We start from the raw sequence: 21,553 nt of genomic DNA, 5'->3' as shown, positions 1-21,553 counted from the left end.
GCTGGCCCTGCCTGCAGCGTGCATACGTGTCTGCAACGCGGTGTAGGTGTGTTGGTAACGTGGAGCAGACGTGCCTGCGTAGCTGCCTGTGCAGTGTGGCACAGACGTGTCTGCAGCGTGGCGAGGATGCACCCTGCAGCGTGGCATGGACGTGTCTGCAGCGCAGTGAGGATGCACCCTGCAGCATGGCACGGATGTGTCTGCAGTGTGGCGAGGAGGATGCACCCAGCAGCATGGCACGGACGTGTCTGCAGTGTGGCGAGGATGCACCCTGCAGCGTGGCACGGACGTGTCTGCAGTGTGGTGAGGATGCACCCTGCAGCGTGGCACGGACGTGTCTGCAGTGTGGTGAGGATGCACCCTGCAGCGTGGCATGGACGTGTCTGCAGCGTGGCGAGGATGCACCCAGCAGCGTGGCATGGACATGGCTTCAGCAGGGACCCAGCAGGGCTGACTTCAGAGCGGCCGCCTGGCATGGTGCTGCCATCAAACCACAGCAACACAGAGCTGAAAGGAGGAAAAATCCGCTTTCTCTCGGCTTTGGAAACTCCCGCTGTCACAACCCGGCTGCTTCACGCTGCTCACGGGTGCATCAGAGCTGGCGCGGGGCCTCGCTCAGCACCGCTTGCGGCGGGACCCAGGCGACGGTTCTGCTTTCTGCAGCCTCAGCCCCCGGCGTGGAAGAGGAACGGGTCCAGGGGGACCTTTTGGGGACCCCCCCTTGCCACCTTGCCTGCCTGGCGGGGCTGGGGACACAACCACGCTTCGAGGTGATGAGCTGCTCTGCAGGCGAAGCAACGTCTTGCAGCTCCCGTTGTTTATGGAGCAGAATGATTCACATGGAACTACCCCTGATTTCCTAAGTATCTAATTTATTAATCAGCAAACATTATGTAAATGTGGGTAAACTGCGATTTTAAATCAGTTTACATCAGATGTGCAAACGCTCCGAGTTTCTTTTTTCCTTCCTTAATAGAAATGTCTGCAAACCTGACATTTCCGCGGGCATGTGGTGAGAAATGGGGGATTTACCTCGCTGTGTAAATGGCAAGCCCCATTAACTGGGGTTTGTAAACATTTACCCATCCAAATAGGATTACATCCCATGAACAGTGCTTTACGCACACCCACCTCACGCCGGGTGAGCGTGGATTTACCCCGGGCATGGAGGCTGCTGTGATCCCGACCCTCGTGCCAGCTTGGGCTGCGGAGCCTGGAAGATGCTGTGTTGCCTCTCCCGAAACGTGCAGGGCCACGCTGCCGAGCAAGACGGTCCAGCGATGGAATTTCTGCCCAACTCAGAGCGGGTGGAAATCACCCATCTCACAGGAACGTCCTCGATTTGCCCCGGGGAGATTCTGCCCCGCACAAGGACCGCGGGCAGCTGGAGATGCTGCTTGTGCTGGGAGCGGGACGTGGGCTTTGCTCACCTTGGGGCAACCCGGGATGAGCACGGAGCAGCCGGCACAGCTCCCCGGCTGTGTTGTTGGTTTTGGTTGTTTTTTTTTTTTTTTTTTCCTTATTACACGTTTCAAACACCATCTGGACTTGAAATGATCAGCTCCCGACGGCGGGGGGTGAGTCACAAACCTGCCTCCTCGCTGCACGGGGAGATGGGGAGATGAAGGTGCCCTGGGCCCCGCTCCGAGGGGGCTGGGGACCCACACAAGCCCCTGAGGGGACAGCGAGCCCTGGGGAAAAAAGAACCCGGAGGGTCTGATCCAGGAAAGTTCCCGTCCACTGCTAAGATCTTCTAAACTGGCTGGTGCCGGTGCAGCGTGCGAGCGTGTGCGGCTGAGTGTCTGGCCACGATGAGGGATGCTCGGCAGGATGGATGGCATTCCCAACTCCCCACAGCTGCCCAGTTGAGCCCAGCAGAGCCCAGTTTAGCTCTAGCCTGGGCACTGGCAGGGCTGGCTGGTTCTCTCTTTGTGGTTCGCAATGCTGATCAGAGCTGAGAGCCCACGCGTGCTCTCCAGCGCTGCTGCTTTTCCTGCCTGCTGCGGCACAACCTGATTCCCCCCCCTCTTCTCCCCCAAATGTTGGGTAATTAAGGGGGAAATTCAATTACCAGTCAGCAAATATGCAAATGAGGCGGGAGAAGCAGCCTGTGTGCCTGGGCTGTGGAGGATGGAGGGTGCGGGAGCTGAGCAGTGCGGTTCGGTCTCGTCTATCCATATGAAGCGGGTCGTGCATGGTGCCTGGTGCCAACCGAGTGCCCGGAGTGGGAGATGCAAACGGCGCTGGGCACTGTCCCGTGCCAGCATCCCCTCTTCCATGGGACCGGACACGCAGCCGGTGCCCCAGCCCCGCGGTGCCGGCGAGTGCCAGCGCCTGTTGCTTCTCTTTGCAGAAGGGTGTTGGAGGCGGCCAAGAGGGCGAACCAGACGGGACACTTCATCTGGATGGGCTCGGACAGCTGGGGCTCCAAAATCTCCCCGGTCCTGCACCTGGAGGAGGTGGCCGAGGGCTCCGTCACCATCCTGCCCAAGCGGGTCTCTGTCAAAGGTAAGGGGCTGCACTGGGTGGGTTCCCTCAGCTCCCCCCCTGGGTCGGCTGTCCTCCCCGGTGGCACCCCCTTAACCGCAAGGTTTTTGGCTGTGAAAGACTCTGTGTTTTGCAGTGGGTCCTTCCTAAGTGGGTTTTCCAGGCTGCAGCTTTGCCTAAACGGCAGCTGGGACACAAACCCACCGCACTCTTACGTGTCCCCACATCCCACCGCTCGCGAGACCCTCCTTCCCCTCTGCCTGGGGAGTTTGGGGCCATGTTAAGCATCTCTCTGCCATCCCAGAGATTTATCCCCTCCGTCCCCTCTTCCCCGGGCAGGTTTCGACCGCTACTTCTCCAGCAGGACGCTGGACAACAACCGCCGCAACATCTGGTTTGCTGAGTTTTGGGAGGAAAATTTCCACTGCAAGCTGAGCCGGCACGCGCTGAAGAAGGGCAGCAGCATCAAGAAGTGCACCAGTAAGAGCTGTGGGGATGCTGCGGGCGAGCGGAGGCTCGTGAGTGTGTGTCGCTGTATCGCAATGGGGTGCGTGGGGACGTGAAGGCGATGGCAGAGAGCCCAGGGCAGGCGTTGGAAAAGTTTCGCTTGCGAGAAACTTATAGAAACTTATTCCCCTTATGGTCTTTCAGCTCTGCCACGTCCTTCTTGCTCTGGAGCTGCCAGCCCAGCTCAAGGCAGTTATGCGGCCATTGATACTCCGTGCATGGCCGTCTCGGTTGCGAGCATGGTTTTTTCTGGACTAAGCATCAAAGCCAGGTGGGAATTTGGGGAAGGCTGGAGAAACGCCGGTGCTTCTGAGGTGTGGGGAACATGGGGGAACAGAGCTGCTCACCTGCACGGGCGCTCGGGCATCTGCTGGGCTCGCGATGGCAGCGGATCGCTTAAAAGCGGGCAGGAGCGTTGCACAGAAATGCTTTTGCGCATCCCGAGGAGCTGTGCGTGATGGAGGGAGCGTGTGGAGCCTGCTCGGTTCCTGTGCAAAGCTCCCAAGGCTGCTCCCTCTCCTTGCACATCTCCCTTCCCTTGGCCTCGTCTTCTGCGGGTCCGAACCCATCCAGAACTGAGGGGTTTGGGACTGAATTCTTCATTATTTCGCAGCATTTGGACAACTGCTTCTTTCTCATCGCGTGCTTGGCAGAAGTACCGTTGTCCCGTGGAAGGCGCAAAGCCACCGGTGCATCCTTGCTCCCTTGCAAGCGGCTCCTGTCCCGAGTCCCAGTGAGCAGGCTAAAAGCCAGGGCGGGTGGCAGAGGAATGATGCCGACTGGGCATCATAGGTGTTCAAGGCCAGGCTGGACGTGGCATTGGGCAACCTGGTCTAGTGGGAGGTGTCCCTGCCCATGGCAGGGAGCCCAGGGCAGGCGTTGGAAAACGGGGGCATCCCTCCCATGGCAGGGGGATTGGAACTCGGTGATCTTCAAGGTCCTTTCCAACCTAAACCATTCTATGATTCTATGCCTGAAGGATGCGGCTCGTGCTTTGCCAGCACGGAGGCTGCGTCCGCAGTGTGTCCATGCCCATAGGGAAGGTGCTGCCCCACGGGAGGGTACAGGGGTGCCCGGAGAGGAGGCGATCACCCCGGGGTGTGTGTTGGAGTGGTGTTTGCCCCTGTCTCGTTGCCAACTGCTTTGCCGATGGGCCCCTGTGCCACTCCAGGCAGGGAACCGCCTCCCGTCAGATCCCAGGCTCCCTCCTCACCCCCGCACTGTGCATTTTTAGCCATTTCCAGCTAAAAGAGACTTGTAGGGATTAATGCAGTAAACAGGGCATCCAGGGGATCTGTCTTGCTGACAGCGCTGCTGCCGAGGTGATGGTTGGAGGCTCAAGGAGGTGACATGTTTACTGAGAGATGGGAGAGATTTACTGCCTGCCTGGCACTGGCTGAAGACAGATAACGACGTGGCGGCTCGCAGGCTGCGACGTGGCAGGACTTGGGGACATTTGCGCGTCCCCCCTGTCCCCGCGGGAGGGACGTCTGTGGAAGCCGTGGTATGCCAGCAGGCGGATGGACCTGCCCGTGCCTGGAAAGTTTGATCATTAAGGGATTTTTTTTTCCCCCTGTTTTCACCACCGAGGATGTGAGGGATGGTGCTTCCACGTCCTGTCCCTTACGGGCATTCCCCAAATGTTCAGCTGATGATTTGGGGACACCTCTCTGTCCCCACAAGGGCTTTCCAGTGCTGCAGTTTCCCCAGGTAGCCTTGTGGCTAGTGCCTAGGCATGAGCTTGCCTAGAAGAAAACTTGCCCGTGGCCATGGCCTTGGGTAGCTGAGAGCTCCTCATCCTTCCCGGTAGCATGAAGAAATCACCGGCACCAGGAAATGCATGAGCAGGTCCTGCAGACCGCTGATCTCTTCATCTTCATAGTAATGTAGCATTTAAACAAGCAATATTTCAGGGCCAAGGTATTAGTGGAGGCAGCTGAAACCACGACATGGCAAATGTCCTAGGAACTGTCTTTAAATTATCTGAATTTGTCAGCAAATAAATTATCTCCTGAACGTTTGCTTGGCAGATAAACGGAGAGGGGAAATAACGCACGAGGAAGCAAATAACCTGCCGGTGCAGATCCATGAGCTCACGGGCTTTGCGCAGCTTATGCAAATGTCCTGTTTGGGGCTGTTTTATAGAGGGAATTGTACTGACTTTCCCCACGAGCTTTGGGTTTGGGTACAGCCTGAAACGCCCAGAGAAATGCTGGCCTTTGCATCCTGAAAACCAAACCTAAGGGTCCCACCACCAAACAGAGCTCATGGTTCTCGTTGAGGTATGGAAGAGCTGTGAGGAAGGTGAAGGGCGAGGGCTGGGGTGGGGTGGGCACCAGATTTTGGGGTAATGCCCACTGGCAGCTGCCTGCATTATCCCTAAGACCAATCCTAGCACCCGTCAGGAGCTGTGTGCACTGTCCCCAGTTTGTCGTGCTGGGAGCATCTCCCGTGTGAGGAAAGGCTGAGAGCGCTGGGACTCTTCAGCCTGGAGAAGAGAAGGCTGAGGGGAGACCTTATTATTGCGTACAAGTATCTAAAGGGTGGGCTGAAGGAGGATGGAGCCAGACTCTTTTCAGTGGTTCCCAGTGACAGGACGAGGGCAATGGGCACAAATTGGAACGTAGGAAATTCTGTTCAAATCCACAGAGAAACTTCTTTACGGTTGGGGTGGCAGAGCAGTGGCACAGGCTGCCCGGGGGGGTGGGGGAGTCCCCTTCTCTGGAGGTATTCAAGCCCCGCCTGGATGCAGTCCTGAGGGATGTGCTCTGGGCAGTCCTGCTTCAGCAGGGGAGTGGGACGAGATGATCTCTAGAGGTCCCTTCCAACTCTGAAAATTCAGTGCTTCCGTCACCAGGATCAGGCCAGGACCTGTCTCCCACCTCCTTTTGCAGTTGGATCTCCTCCGCATCCTTCCCCACCTCCAAGCTCCCTCCGCCGAGCTGCGTCCCCGACCCTCTGGGTTTGGGCAGGCTCCCGGGGGGAAGCCAGCCCCGGTTCGTGCCCGGCCAGCTGGGCTGGAAAGGATCCTGCCAGTCGCCGAATCGTTAATAATTCACACACGTGCGGCTGCAGACGGGGAGGTGCTGGGGGGCTGCGCGTGGAGGCGGAGGAGCCGATGGCAGCGCCGGGTTTGCCGGGCCGATGGGGTGGCAAGGGCAGGGCACAGCTTGGGGCTACGTCCCCCACTGTGACCCGCATGGGGACCGCAGGATGCTTCCAGGCCCTACAGGCTCCTCTTTTTCCAGAAGAACTAATTAATGGCCTTCGTTTAGCAGGGCTGGATGGTAACTCTGCTTTGAAGCTGTGCTGGGGATTTCGCTGTGCGCTCACCTCTGCGGATAGATGCAAAGCAGCAATGTGGGTGGAAGGGAGAGGAGCTTTTATTTGATTTTTTTCCCCCCCTTCTTTATTTGTGATTCTTCATATTCTTTTCCCTTTTTGTTTTGCTTCTCTCTGGTCTCTTCTTAGCATGGGGTTGGGTTTTTTTTTGTGGCACCGGCTGTTTTCCAGCACAGCGTGCCCCAGCCGGGCCAACGGGGGAGGATTTGCATTGCTCGCCTGGTAGTTAAGATGATAAAAGGCTCCTGTTGACCGAGTCTGGGTCTGAGCGGGCGGGGGCGTCCTGGCAATGCCTCTGCTCAGCTTTCCTTCAGAGCCACCGGCTCTCCAAACGGGCACTGCCAGCCTCGCCGCGAGGGCAGCTCAAGCCCTCGTTGCAGAGAGATGCTTGCAGCGAGCATCCCTCCTGGGGGGGGCAGTCCCTGCTCCCCAGATGGGCTCACCCAGCCCAAAAACGTGGCGATGGGTGCTGCTGCCAGTGCCCACGAGGTTTGGAGATTCAGAGGCGACACTGTCCCCCAGCTCTCCGGAGCAGCACTGTGAGCAATTTTGATTAACTCCTGCCAAAAACCGATGCCGGCGATGTGATGGGAATTGATACTAATCCCGTCTCATCCACCGCTTGAGAAGATAGCGGCGTCCGTCCTCCGAGGGGTGCCCGCGGAGGCTCATCATGCACTTGAAAATTAATTATCAGCCCTGTAGAACGATGCACGACCCTGCTATTATAATCAGCGCGGTCACATCCCTTTAGCAACCCTAATCTATTGCGAGTTTGGCGGAGATTTATTGTCTCCGTGTCGGGAATGAACCTCGGTCTCCTGCTCCGTGTTGACCCTCTGTACGCCAGTCTAATTCCCTTCTGGAAAAAGCAGCTGGGGCCTGGGAAAAGTTGTCCGATGGACAGCCCGGGAGACCTCTGCGTCTCTGCGATGGCTCAGCTTCAACACCAGAGCCGGCTTCTCCCACCGCGCCGGGCTGATGCTGCGCACTGCAAGCCAGTGGGATATTTGGGAGGAAAATCCAGCCTCCGCAGCCTGTGTTGGCACAGCGGGTTGTATTTTACTTGCTGGGACCTGTGTGGGATTTGAGGTGCCTGCTAGGAAGCCGAGGAGCTGGGAAGGGACGAGTCGTGGGTCCCGTGTGTCCCCTGGGCTCAGCAGGCTCTGCAGGGTGGCAGCGGGGCTGGGACATCCCCGTGGGCTCAGCTCCCTTGGACAGTCTATTACACCCTTTTTTTTTTTTTAAATGGGTAATTATCTTGACAAGATAGAGTGGCTTGTCTGCGCCTTGAGAGATGAATGCAGGGAAAGGCCCAAAGTCGAGGGAGAAGATTAATAGCCCTTGTCAATAATGTGGAAGAAAGGATAACTTGACGGGTTTCGCATGAGTAATCTCCACGTAGTCCAAAAGCATTTTTATAACTTTGAAGGATGGGCTATAAATTCACCTCCTTGATATCATCTTTTCTTGTTGGTCAGTTCACTATCAATTTGCTTTAGTGTCTTGTCAGTGGCACGTTTTGCTCTCTGTCCCGGTCCAGGGACGTCATCGCTCGGCAGAGACCTGCTCCGCATCCAGCGCTGGCTTTGTCCCACCTTCCCGCAGCGGGGAGGGAGGCCATCGGTGACCACAGCTTGCCTGTGCCTTCTCTGTCCCCATCAGCGCAGGCGCTGTGCCCTGGTCCCCCTGCAGCCTCCGTAAAACCCTACCTTGCCTCAGGGGGCATCGGTGTGTGGTGGAGCCAGAATGAATTTTGGAAACCCTTGGATGGCTTTTTAGGATGCCTCTGCCTCGCCAGAGGATGAAGGCCATGCCTTCGGCTCCCTGAGAAACCTTCTTTCCCTTTGGCTGTCGCTGAAGGAGCTGTGGCCTGGCGAGGTGCCCGGCTGTGCCATCGAGGCGGAGATGGAGGTGCAGAGGCCGCGGGTCTCCGATGCGGCATCACTCCATGGGAGATGCTTTCTTAGCTGTAATTAACAGCGTGCTACATTAATCGGTGTCTTTTGCTAAATGATTAACATGTTTCTAGTCCCATTAAGGGCAGTTATGACAGGAGAGGCAGGCAGCTGTCGCCGGTAATTACCAGATCCTTGCGGGATCCTGCACGCCGGGATGGCCGGGGAGGCTGCGGAGGACTGTGGGGTCAGCGGGGTGGGAGGGCGGCGGGGGGTGATGGGGGGAGCAGGGTGACAGGAGGCTTCGGGAATGTGATGGAGGACACACAGCCAGTGATGGGTACTGCCTGGGTGGTCCCTCGATGCCAGTGATAGACACTGAGCTGGTGGGAGCTCCTGGCCAGATGAAGGAGGTCTGCCTGCGGGGGTGAGGATGGGACATTGATCACGGCCCAGCCCACATCCTGCTTGGGGATCTGGGAGTACGGGGATGTCTCGTGGCAGTGGGACGTGACATCCCCAGGGCTCTTGGAAGCACAGCTGGGTGCCAGCACCCACCTTTCCAGAACTACATTACAGGTTGGTTGGGTGTTTCCCCACTGAATGTGTTTCTTGGCTGCACGTCACCCTTCTCCTGCCTGCAGAGGACATCTCATGTACCCCAAACCTTCCCGGCACGCTGCTCAGAGGGGCTGAGGTGAGACCCACAGCATGTCCTCCCGGCTGTCCTTCCTGACCCCTCTGGACAAGGGACACACAGGTGCCGGGAGGACTTTTGGCTGGCGGAGAGGCTCGAGCCCTGAGCCCCGGCAGCGCAGACACAGCCGATGCCTTGGGCCGGCACCGCGAAATACATCTGCGATGTGGGGTTTGTTTGGGGAAGAGTTTGGGGTTGTTTTGAGATGCGTTTCTGCCCTGCTGCTCCTTCCTGGGACATGCCTCGGGAGCATAAGCTTCCCGCTGGGATAGAGGTGCCCTGGCTGGCTGATGGGTTTGTAGTTTTGGGAATGGGGTTGGAGTTTCCAGTTGCTTCAGTCCAGGGCAGGCTTCTATGCAAGGGCTCAGCTGCAGTAGAAGTGTCCCTGCGGGGAACGGCTGGGACGGCAGGGAGGTGGCAGCCCTGCTTTATGTGTATCCATAGACCGAGAGCGGATCGGCCAGGACTCCTCATACGAGCAGGAGGGCAAGGTTCAGTTTGTCATCGACGCCGTCTATGCCATGGGACACGCTCTGCACAACATGCACAAGAACCTCTGCCCCGGCAAGGTGGGACTGTGCCCCCGGATGGACCCAGTGGACGGCGTGGAGCTGCTCAAGTACATCCGCAACGTCAACTTCTCAGGTCTGTCCATCCCCGGGGCGGTGGGGAGGAATGGCCCCACTGGGACTGGGTGTCTCAGGTTGTCCCCCGTTATGGATGACAAAGCAGCACCCACAATTTATTCTTGTTATCCTTTGGCACCCGCCGCGCCGCAAACGCTGGGTGCAAAGACGGGGTGGTTTTGCAGCAGATGAGGAGGTCTGAGCTTCCTGGGAGCCTTTGGAGAGTAACCCGGCAGCGATCCTGCCCTCCCTGTGCTGTCCTGCCTGCCTGGCCTCCCCCCTCCCCCGCTCCCCCCTGCCGCCTCCAGCTCGGGGCTGGCGGAGGTCCCACTGAATCACGCCGCTGTGTCCTTGTCTTTCTTCACATCTCTGGAAATGCATCTTTTCCTCTGCTCTGCCTCCTTAATAAACATTTTCTGTCTTGTCCTCCTTATTACTTCTATTTATCTCCACTCTGTGATCTCCTCTGCGGTGTCTCTTTTATTTATTTTTCCCTCTTGCTTGATTTTTCTCTTCCTTCCTTTCATTAGTATTTATCTGCACAGTTCACTTGATTTAGCTTTAAAGCTGCTTTTCCCCCTTTTCTTAAAAGAAGCAGTAAACCGGCTGGTGGAAGAGCGCTCGGTGCCCAGCATCGCTCGCTCAGTGACCTCCGGCTCCTGCGGGAGTCGGTGGGTCGATGCCATAAGGTCCCCGCACCAGCTTGGGTTTGGGTTTGGGTTTCTTTTCCCCAATTCCTTCCTCCACCCTGTGCCTGTGCCGGCATCATCCTGGCAGCTTGCGGCACTGCCAGCAGTGAGCAATCCCCACGCCAAGGGGGAAGCATCACACCGGAGCCCCCTTCGACACCATCACCCAGGGCACCCCGTGCTGTTGGGTGCTGAGTCCTCCCTCTCTCGCAGGCATCGCGGGGACTCCCGTGACGTTCAATGAGAACGGAGACGCGCCGGGACGTTACGACATCTACCAGTACCAGATCAGGAACTCCACTCCGGAGTACAAAGTCATCGGGCAATGGACCGACCACCTCCACCTAAAAGTAAGGCTGGGGGCTGGCTGGTGGCCGTGCCAAGGGGGAGGTCCTGCAGATTTCTTCTGCACCCATTGAGGCCACGTAGCGTGTAGTAAACCCCGCTGGGAGCCCGGGAGCCCGTGGGTGCACAGTTAGGCAGCCAAACCTGGGGGGAGTCAGAGGAGGAGGGTGTCCCCTGAGTACACGCTTGCGGTCCAGCCATGGTGACCCACCATCAGTGCGTGTGACTACGTCCCACAGGCTTTGGGCATCCAACTTTGCAGCTCTGTTAAGGGAAGGAGAAGCCAGAACAGAGCAGAAGGGGTTTTCCCAGGGAAGAAGGGGCTTTGTTTTGGGCTTCTGGTGTTGAATCTTCCCAAAAAGCTGAGGGAGAGCTTCACCGCCTCCCTGTCCCCATGCTGGTAGGGCTGGGGTCCCTCACGGGATGTACTGATGGGGCGAGGGGCCAGATCTGGGCAACGCTGCCATGAGACGAGGCAAGCCGTCCTCCCGTGCCCCAGGGATGCTCGGCAGATGTTGAGCTCGAGTGTCAGTGGGGCAGGTGCCATCTCGCCCCGCAGGTGGAGAGCATGCTGTGGCCAGGGGGTGGGAGCCAGCTCCCCAGCTCCATCTGCAGCCTGCCCTGCAAGCCGGGCGAGAGGAAGAAGTTGGTGAAGGGCATTCCCTGCTGCTGGCACTGCGAGCGCTGTGATGGCTACCAGTACCAGCTGGACGAGTTCCACTGCAAGCGGTGCCACTTCAACGAGCGGCCCAACGAGAACCACACCAGCTGCACCCCCATTCCCATCATCAAGCTGGAGTGGAGCTCGCCCTGGGCTGTGGTGCCCGTCTTCATCGCCATCGTGGGCATCATCGCCACCCTCTTTGTGGTGGTCACTTTTGTGCGCTACAACGATACGCCCATCGTCAAGGCGTCAGGGCGGGAGCTGAGCTACGTCCTGCTGACAGGCATCTTCCTCTGCTACGCCACCACCTTCCTCATGATCGCCGAGCCCGACTTGAGCACATGTTCCTTGCGACGCATCTTCCTCGGGCTCGGCATGAGCATCAGCTACGCTGCCCTGCTCACCAAGACCAACCGCATCTACCGCATCTTTGAGCAGGGCAAGAAGTCAGTGAGTGCTCCCCGGTTCATCAGCCCCGCTTCCCAGCTGGTCATCACCTTCAGCCTCATCTCGCTGCAGCTCGTGGGCGTCTGCATCTGGTTCATCGTGGACCCGTCCCACTCTGTCATTGACTACGAGGACCAGCGGACTACAAACCCCCACTTTGCCCGGGGCATCCTCAAATGTGACATTTCAGACCTCTCCCTCATCTGTTTGCTTGGGTACAGCATGCTTCTCATGGTCACCTGCACTGTGTACGCTATTAAGACCCGCGGGGTCCCGGAGACCTTTAATGAAGCCAAACCCATCGGGTTCACCATGTACACTACTTGCATTGTGTGGTTAGCCTTCATCCCTATATTTTTTGGGACGTCGCAGTCGGCGGAAAAGGTAAGGGAGGAGGGGAGAGGTCTGGCTGGTGGCCCTGTGGGCTGCAAAGAAGTGGGCCGAGAGATCCTGGTATGTCCTAAGCAAGGAAGGGCGCTTTTCTGCGGTCCTGTCGGCTTGGGAATTGTGGTGGGAGGTGTTGGTTTGCAAACCTCTTGCTCTATTGGGGAGTAGAAACCACTGCCTCCAACCCCGTTTTCCTTTTCCCATTTTTTGGTGGTTTTCCTCACTCCTCCTTTCCCGGCTTTCCTGTTTCATTTCCTCCCTCTCCCTCTGGTTTTCTGTGCCCTCTCGGCCTCACTGCCCCTCTCCGGACAGAGCAGCCGTGGGGCACCACAGGCTGCTGCCATGCGGGCTGGGGGAGGATGAGTCCCCAGGGCAGATCCAGGTCCTCGGAGTCATTAGCACCATTTCTGCATGGAAAAGGGACCACGTGCTGCCCAGCTGGCTCCTTTTCCTGGTGCTGAGGAGTCAGTGATGGAGGCTGGAGAGATGGACCTGCCCTCTGAAAGCCCCGAGAACTGGAAGCAGGAGAGGGCGAGGGCACAGGAGAGGGAGCAGAGCAACCCCTCGGTGCGTCCCCTCCCTCGCCGGGGCGCGCGGCATCTTGCGGCTTCTCACTCGATGACTGTTTCACTGTGGTTATAATTAACCCCTGTGTGTTTGGCAACACGGCGGGGAGGAGCTGAGGGCCGTGGGGTTTGAGCATCCCCTGCGACTCCAGATGCGACTTTGCGGGCAGCATAGACGAGGCCAGGGCAGATAATCCCAGCCGTGGATTTGTGCTGTAAAACAACCTGTTTGTCTGTCTGCCTCCTCCTCCTCGGCCCCCCGGACTTGGCGTGGAGGGTGGTCCCGGTGCCGGTACCCGTGGGAGCGAGCCCAGCCTGGATGAAGCTCTGTGCTCAAGCGAGAGGGAGCGAGAACAAAGAAGAAAAAAAATCTCATGAGTGAAACCCAAATCCCCTTTGCCTGCCAGCCAAAACAAGAATCCCGTTTATGTTAAATGTGAACAGCTCACGCCTGCCAGCCCGGAGCTGCCTGTGACAAATAAACCTCGGTGTTGCCATTCCCTGGAAATCCCCGGGGTGACCCACTGCCCGGATTCCCTCTCTGGACCCATCACGACTGGGATAATTTCCCCCGAGCGTGTTCCCCCGTGACGCTGAGCTGTTGAAGCCACAGCTTTTGGAAACGCCTGTTGCAAAAGGGCCAGGGATGGTTTGCTGAGAGATCTTTTGCTGTGGACACCGGAGTTTCATACATGTCCTGGAGAGCTGTATCTGCTCAGAGCATCAAACCCCAGAGCTCGAGGAGGCCACGTCTGCACAGGCACCTTTAACCTTGGCTCAGCCAAAAAGTCTCTACCGAGGCAGCCCGCGCTGGCTGGAAGTGTGAAGGAGAATTAAAGGAAATAAATGGAGCCTTTTGCAGCATTTCCATTTTGATGAGATGGCAGGGGAGATACTAACAAGAAAGCAGGTTTTTTAAGAAATTATTGCAAAACAAAAGCTCCCTTAAAGCCTCCTTAATGTGCTCAGCATACTGTGGGTAATAAAGATGGAAATGATAATGATTGTAGATTATGCGCAAGGTTGCTCACCTCTTCACTGCAGCTTGTCATGGGATAATTTAGGGCTGCCGAAAGCTGGCTGTCAAGCAGCAATTCGACAATAGGCTGTGCCTCACTTCGGGGGTTTGTAATGTGCAGGGCTTCTCTGTTATTAGGCTGCTAACAAGCTGATTAGAGGCGGAAAAAGTGATGTTCCCAACTCCCCTTGGACGCAGCTCTCTTTCTCAAAGCCTGCCGCTGCCGTGGCGTCTGCTGAGCAATCCCCGGAGGGGTTTGTGGTGTTTCAGCTCGGCGCTCGGCCGTGCTGCCGTGGGACGTCAGCTCTGAGCCTCTCCGGGCTGTAGCTGAAGGGCGATGGATGCGCTCAAAGGGGCAGCGGGAGGAATCTGGTGCTCAGCGCTGCCTCCATGCTTTAGCTGCTGGTTTGGAGTCTTGGGGAGAAAAAGGTCAAAAAGGTGGTGGTACGCAGCCTGTGCAGAGGATCTGGCTGTGAGTGTGTCATTAGGATGAAAACTGGGGGTGTTGGCATTGGCATCGCCCCGCGGCGGTGCTGGTGCTGCCCGGATGCTCAGCAGAGCATCCTCGGGGTGCCGCAGGGAGGGATGTCCTCGTCTTTGCCCCGTTGCTGCCGGGACTAAGGCTCCGCTGGGCTGGGTGGAGGGTCAGCACACTTGGGAAAAGAAAAGCCAGGAGCATCAGCCAGGCCATTGTCCTCTTCATAGAGCACGGCTGGAGTTTCACTGGAGTCCTGAGGATGCCACGGGGCAGACCCACACCTCCAAACACCGCCCAACGCCTCTGCCCGGCCCCATCTGAGCCTGCGGCCAAGGCTGCCTCGTGGTCCGGAGGAGCTGGATAAAAATCTCCATTTTTATTTTGCTTTACCTCGTGCCTACAACTTTGCATGGAGGTGGCATATTATTATAACAAGTCCCCCAAGCCTTTTCTCAAAAGAACCTCTTATCCCTGCCGATCCCAGAGGATTACAGAAATAGCAATAACAGAGGATCTAAAGAAAGAGACAATTTCCTGCGCTGATAAGGCGGCAGCTGAACAGCGGTGTCATTGTCTGGTTCTCTGTTTATCACATTTGCTTTCAGCGAGGGAAAAGAAGGAGAGAAGAAGAAATGAGAAGGAATGTCCAGTGGTTTGAGCAGTTTTTCCCTTCCCTGGCACCCGTGGCGGTGCACAATCTCTCGTAGCTGGGTCAGGCCTGCATTTAGGGGAGGGGGGCGCCAATTAGTGGCAGAGATTTGCTTTAGGACAAACACAAGCTGTGTGGGGCTGTGCCTTGAGCCTGGGCTGCTCCTGCCGGGGCAGGATGGACTCATCCAGCCTTGGGGCAAAGGCTGAGCGTGGTGCTGGGCTTGGGGGACTTGTGCTGGGTCATTTAGGGTTGCTGCGATCCCTCGACGCAGCGTCATCATCCTGAGTCAGAGACAGGCTGTGTTCTTTGATCCCATCCACGGAGCAGCGGATGCCGCTGAACCGGGAACTGTACTTCTTTTATAACGGCAGCGCTCACCTCAAAGGGCTCTGGGGGAAGCTCAAGAGTCGTTAACGGAGGGGTAAAGCGGGGTCCTGGGTTGGAAACCAATTAAGAGAGTAAGAACCAAAATCGTGAGAAATGGTCATTTTTTTGATGTGGCAAAAGGTTAACTGTGCCGTGCTTCATGGCTGTGTTTAGACTCCGGGCTAAAAATATTTCTCTCTGAGCTGAAAAAGGGTTTGCTGCGGCGTGATGCGAAGCTGTTGAGGTTGGCGCGGGCTGCAGAAAACGGGGCTGTTTCTGGCAAATGGATCATTAGGGTGAAGGCGGCCCCGTGAGACCCCAAAAGGGCTGCAGGGCTTTGAGGAGGGCAAAGAGAAGGGGGGAGTGTGGGGAGCCTGGAGCTGGTGCCACACGGGCTCTCGGCGGAGGGCAGTCCCCGGCGGCGCTGGGGGCTGGAGCCCCGACCCAGGCACGGATGGGGAAGCGTACCCGGAGATGTCTCGTCTAAGCTCAAGCTCAGCTGCTCTCTCCCCCTTCGCCGAAACGCCTCCGAGTCCCGAGGCACGGGTGGGAGTCGCTGCAGAGGCAGGAAATATGGAAATTGCTGGATTGAGAAGTAGAGGCGCCTCCAAAAGGCATCTGCTGAGGAGCAGGAGGAGGAGCAGGAGGGCGAGCAGGCGGGGGAGCCGGGGAGGTGAAGGGCTGCGGAGCCTCAGCCACGTCCCACGGGGTGTCACGCTGGTGCCAAGTAGAGTTGTGCCAGTCCCTGGGACAGGGGTTGGGGTGCCGGGAGTCGGTGTCCCAGTGCTGCCCTCAGGCCCGGTAAGTCCAGGACATTTGTGGCAAAGTTTGGAGTTTCAGTGAAAAAAAAGAAAAAAAGGAAGAAAAGGAAAAAAAAAACCAACCCAGCAGATATTCTGGCACAGAGATATGTTTTGACTTTCCGTGATGAAATGACATTTTTATTTCCAAAAACTGCCTAGATTGACTGCGTGCTTATAGAGAGAAGGTGGAACAAACAAACCGGTGCATATGACAGCAATAGGTTTTATTCTGGGGACAAACAAAACTTTTCTGTTGACTCAGAGCAAGCTTTGTTGCTTTTTTTTTTTTTATTTTATCTTGGGTTGAGTTGAAAGGCTTTTGGGCATGTGTGTTCGTTTCTGAAGCAGGAGAAGAGAGTGAAATGTTTCTTTGCACGGTCACACCTCGGGACCCGCAGGTCCTGGGGTGGGATGACAGCCCCGGCTGGGAGCTGTTGCCTCCCGCTGGCTCTCGCTCGTGGGTCGGAGCTGCACCTTCTCCCCCGGGAGCCGTGTGGAGCCTCTGTGCGCAGCGTCTGTCCTTGGTCACCTTTTTGCTCCGTTGACTGCAGGAAAGTGAGCGTCCAAGTTGAGCGTGTGCAGCTGGGGAGGTGGGGAGCCGCTACCCCCGCTCATGCTGCTCCTCCAGGTCCTGCCACCTCGCGCGGCACTCAATCCCGTTGCGGAAACAACCGCAGAAGAAACACTGGACACCACGCTGTGACTGAGCCACAGGGTAAAGTTCAGAAACTGCCTTAAGCCACTTCCTAAAACCTCGTTAGCGACCTGCAAAACAGCCGCGGCGACTGAGCACAGCTGGAAAAGAAAAAAAGGTGTGTACAAAGGCACCCGAAGTCGCGGAGCCCTCTCCCTGCTCAGCCTGGAGAGGCCCAACAAGTGAACTACATGGGAAGAGGAGAAGATGCTGGAGAGGACAGAGCCCTGTGCCGGGAGCAGGGATGTTGCTGGGAGCAGGGATGTTGCCGGGAGCAGGGATGCTGCTGGAGCAGGGATGCTGCTGGAGCAGGGATGCTCGTGGAGGAGGTTGCCCGCCCGGCCTCCCGTGTTGCTCAGGGACGAGAGGTGGGGATGGGCGGAGGGAGGGGATCTCTTCACCTCCCATTGCCACCTGCTTCAGATGCCCCCGGCTTGTGAGGAGCCTGCCAAACGCTTTCCATAGAAAAATGGATTATTCTACAGTCAGATTAATGGGCTTTCATTTTGCAAAACATCTGTCACTGTTAGTCCTGGACAGTGAGCGTGAAATTAGTTTTGACTGCAGAAAGGCAACGTCGGTGTGTAATATGTGACTTACATGACAACGGCTCAGGGAGCCAGCTGGGGAATGGGAATTACCTGTTGAAGGGAGATGGGAAAACGGGGGGTGCCCTGGGCTGGGCCCTGGGTGTGGGTGTCCTTGCTGTGCCCATCACCATCGCATCAGACCTCCTGCCCCTGCGGCTGCTGGAGTGTGCTGGGGGTGCTGGGGAGGAGAGGGTGACGAGGGTGGAGGGCTCCATCTCCGGTGATGTTTTTGAGTTGGGGTGCCGCCAGGTTGCTGCTGGAGCGTGCGTGGGTGCTGGGAGGGCTCGGCACACAGGGAGGCTGCGCCAGGGCCCCGAACCATGGGTCAGGGCACCAGCACAGCCTCCCTGTGTTTGCAGGTAGGGAAACAACAGAAGTGAGCCGGAGGCTTCCCCAGGTGCACCTTGGCCCATGCAACAAGTCGAGTCTGATGTTTAAGATCCAATATTGCCAACATTCCCAACCCTGGCTCCCACCCCTTCACTTATTTAACCCCAACGTTTCCACCTTCTCCTCTTTCCTCTCCTCCTTTCCCAGCTGACCCTTTCTGGGTCCTACAGAGCCGTGGTGGGTCTCAGCTCATGCCCTTGTGTCTTGCAGATGTACATCCAGACCACAACGCCCACCTGTCTGAGTGCCTCGGTGTCTCTGGGCATGCTCTACATGCCCAAGGTGTACATCATCCTCTTCCACCCTGAGCAGAACGTCCCTAAGCGCAAGCGGAGCCTCAAGGCAGTGGTGACGGCGGCCACCATGTCCAACAAGTTCTCTCAGAAGGGAGGTTTCCGCCCCAATGGAGAGGCCAAATCGGAGCTCTGCGAAAATCTGGAAACGCAAGGTAACGTGGCTCCCTGCAGGGTTGGGGAACTGGTCTTGCTGGGGGTATGCTGGGGACTGACGTGATGGGGAAGCCCAAAGCCTTGGCTCACCGGTGGGCCATAGCCGTGCTGTCCTCCATGGGCAATGCCGACAGCGCTGCTCTTTGGCAAAGGGACATCTCAGCTCCCTCCTGCCCCAGGGCTTGGCCCACCATCCCCCAGCAGCGAGGGCAGCGTGGGAAGGGCTGTATCCCACTCTGCTCCCTGCCGGCCCAAAGCCACCCCAGGGAGGGAGGTGTGCTCCAGGTATCTGCGCTGCAGCCGCAGCACGTGCAGGGATTCCTGGCTCTTGGAGAAGGGACAGCATCGTCTCCTGTCTGTGGGTAGGGGAGATTCTCCCTTCCTTCGTTTAACCCAAGAAAAGCTCTTTTCCATCACTGCAGCCACATGAGTGAGACAGGACGTGTCCTGCCTCCCTCTGATGGGGAGTGCTCCTGGAGCTCCCATCCCTCCGCAGACCCATTTACGTTATCCCATGGGAAACGCTGCTGGGTGGCTGGCATGGGAAATGCGCCCGAGACACGCTCATGCTGCTGCTGGGTGAGGTGCCGGCTGGGGCACATGGGAACCTGCTTGAACACTCAGGGAAGGATCCTAATGTCAGCCCACCCAGGGCACACGGGGCCATTCCCGGGAGGGCTCTGCTGTGGCTGATGGAGAAGTGTTGGGTGCCTCCTCCGAGGGCCAGGCTGGAGCTAAGGCTGACACAGGGACAGAGCCATCCATCTCCCCTGGGAAGAGAGGCTGGGGGCTCGGGAAACGCTGGGAAAGTGGGTGCGTGCCTCTTCTGCATTTGGGTTTCCAAAACCAGAGCCTTGCAGGAGGAAGAAACGGAGCCAATGCTGCTGGGGTCCTTTGAGAAGGGAAATCCCATTTGGGCTAAATTTGAAGAAAACCCCACGGAAATACAAATGTTCCTCATGTACCAGTAGAGTTTCTGGGTTCCACCATCCGTGGGACGGAGACCAAAACAGCATTTCCATGGAAAGCCGTGATTGTCTTTGTAATCCCACGCTTGCTCTGTTTCCAGCCAGAGCTATTTAATATCCCTTGGCATCTCTGTGTAACCTCCGTGTCCTCATCGCTCTGTGTAATGGCTCTCGCTGGCGGTAGCTCTGTACGCGATGTCTCTCCGTGGACAGTCTCACTGCACAATCGACTCTTTCATCTACCTATCTGCATTGTGAAGGGCAGCTACACGGTCAGCCCCCCCCTGCTGGAGGTGGCTTTTGTCAGCCGCTAGCGCGGATCTGGGTGGTCTGTGGCCCTATGCCAACGTGGCAGTGGGTAGGGGTCCCTCTGTCACCCCTATTTTGTCTGTGCAAGAGACGCTCCGCGCAAGGCTGGGGCTATCTGTGGGCTCCCCACGTTAAGGGTGTGCTGGGAGCATGTCCCCTGTCCTGGGGAGCCACCTGGTGCCAGACTCCCCACGGCATCGGTGTCGCAGGCCGTGATGCTGCAGGAGCATTGGCATGTGTGACCTTTTTCTCCCTCCGGCCACCCGCAGCTCCTGGCCAGGGCTCTGCCAGCACAAAGGGCTCATACACCCGTTGCGGCAGGGCTGGGAGGCGCAGATGCAGCGAGCACCTCGTCTGGGACCTGAACCCAAACATTCCCATATGCTCTCCGCTGCCTGGAGCATCCTTCTCCCCCGCGGGACTCGCAGCAGGAGCCTCTGAGGATCGTACGTGCCGGGAGCAGGGAGAGCTGAGCCTCCCGTCTGCCGCATCTCCGGCTCCGATGTGTCTCGCATGGGGAATACGGGAGCTTGGTGCGAACGGGGCTGGCAGCGGACTCCCAAGGTGTGCCAAGGCGGAGAGCCGGGCACGGCATCAATGCTGGGGGCAGGAGGCACGGTGTGGTTGTCAGCAAAGGATCTAGGGGCTGTTTTTCACTCTGTCACCGGAGGGTCACGTATCCTTAAATAAACAACAGAATAAATAATTCACAGGGCTTTGATATGGGCAGATTGGCTAGGAAAACATTGCGGCTAACAAATAGCTCTGTCAGCTCTAATTTCTTATGGCCTATCTAATTGTTATCTGGGAATACCAGTCTGAAATCTGCAGCAAGGTTCATCTGTCAGCGAGGCACCGAGACTGAGGGAGAGCTGCTGGGCGTCCCCTCTGCGCGGTGCCGTAGGGACGGTCTCCGCAGAAGACACATTTGTGCTGCTCATGGTGTCTTGGGCTTTGCTGTCTGTCCCAGCACTTGTCCCTGTCCTTGGCTGGAGGGCGTCTGTGTGTCTGCTGAGCCCCGTGGTACCCGGGGACCTCACGGTGGGATCTCCGCAGAGCATCGTGCCCGGCCGAAGCACCGAGACCAGCCAGGGCGTTGCAAGCTGCCGCTTCCACCTCTCCCTGAGTTGTGGCCGCTGCTAAAAGCCAGTGATGTGCCGCAGCCTGTGAGCCCAAAGGCAGCGGAGCAGCCCTGCGGGGAGCGGGAGGATTTATTGCTATCTGGTATTTTCCTGGCTCTGGGCCTTGCTGCGGCTCCCCCGGTGTCAGTGTGGGACGTGTGGTGGCTTTGCAGCCATCGCTGCCTCCTCTCCTTCTGTGTTCAACCCCATCTCCAGGGCTGGTGTGTCCGGGGAAGGTGGAAGGTGGCAGCAGGTTTGCGTACGTGTTCTCCAGCGCCCGAGCACGGGCACAGGGATCCTCGGTGAGGGACGCAGCCGGGCTGGCTGGCTCTGTGCCACCCGCTGCTGGCACTGCCTGTGCCCTGCTGCTCCGCTCCCGGCTGCCACGCAGCGGTGTGTGGGGGCGCAGGGTGCTCAGCTTGGACCCCAAATCGTGCTCTTGCAGGGCTGGGGTGAGCTGAGCTTTTGGGAAGATGGAGCACCTGCGGGTTTGTCTGGTTGCTGCGGGAAGTGAATGAGAGCCTGAGAGCACATTGCCCGTGGCTCACGTCACGTCCTGGGGTCTCTCTTTGGGGTGAACTGTCTTAGAGAGTGCCCAAGGGCTGCCATGGGGCTCAGCCCCTCAGCCATGGCTCCGTGCCCTCGCAGGAACGATCCCGAATGTCAGTGCTGGCGGGATCCATGAGCGCACCCCGAGTCACATCCCCGCCGGCATCTCCTGGCACGACACTCAGGTCAGGGTGAGGGGATGGGAGCCAGAAGGGGAGGGTGGACATTAATGATACATGTGAGGTTTGTCTCTCTTTCCAGCACTGGCTACCAAACAGACCTACGTCAGCTATAGCAACCACGCGATTTAGCTCCAGCGATCGCAACTGCCTGGCAGAGAGGGAGGCTGCGCATGCCACGACGCGGGAGGGAGCTGAGTCGCATCACTCGTCGCAGGACGCTGGAGGGGGAGCGGGACAGGACGTGGAGGTGGCAGTGGGGGGGACACGCTCCTGGCGGGGCCGCTGGGCAGAGCTCCCAGGGAAGACGGCGATCAACAGCAGCAAAAAAT

At 57.8% G+C, this 21,553-nt stretch overlaps 1 protein-coding gene across 1 annotated transcript in view; it reads left to right on the top strand.

Annotated features, from left to right (window-relative positions):
- GRM4 (glutamate receptor, metabotropic 4) overlaps positions 1–21,353 on the top strand; it is a 44,392-nt gene extending 23,039 nt beyond the window's left edge. Inside the window, exons 5-11 of the mRNA XM_009888314.1 lie at positions 2,357–2,508; positions 2,827–2,967; positions 9,376–9,576; positions 10,460–10,596; positions 11,151–12,086; positions 17,857–18,094; positions 21,304–21,353. Coding sequence (XP_009886616.1) covers positions 2,357–2,508; positions 2,827–2,967; positions 9,376–9,576; positions 10,460–10,596; positions 11,151–12,086; positions 17,857–18,094; positions 21,304–21,353 — 1,855 coding nt within the window. The remainder of the gene's footprint in view (positions 1–2,356; positions 2,509–2,826; positions 2,968–9,375; positions 9,577–10,459; positions 10,597–11,150; positions 12,087–17,856; positions 18,095–21,303) is intronic.
- The last annotated feature ends 200 nt before the right edge of the window (positions 21,354–21,553 follow it).

Source organism: Charadrius vociferus, unplaced genomic scaffold (genome assembly GCF_000708025.1).
Source record: "Charadrius vociferus isolate BGI_N301 unplaced genomic scaffold, ASM70802v2 scaffold266, whole genome shotgun sequence".
Lineage (NCBI taxonomy): Eukaryota > Metazoa > Chordata > Aves > Charadriiformes > Charadriidae > Charadrius > Charadrius vociferus.
Note: the sequence above shows the minus strand (reverse complement) of the source record. Positions and strands in the feature narration are given on the sequence as shown.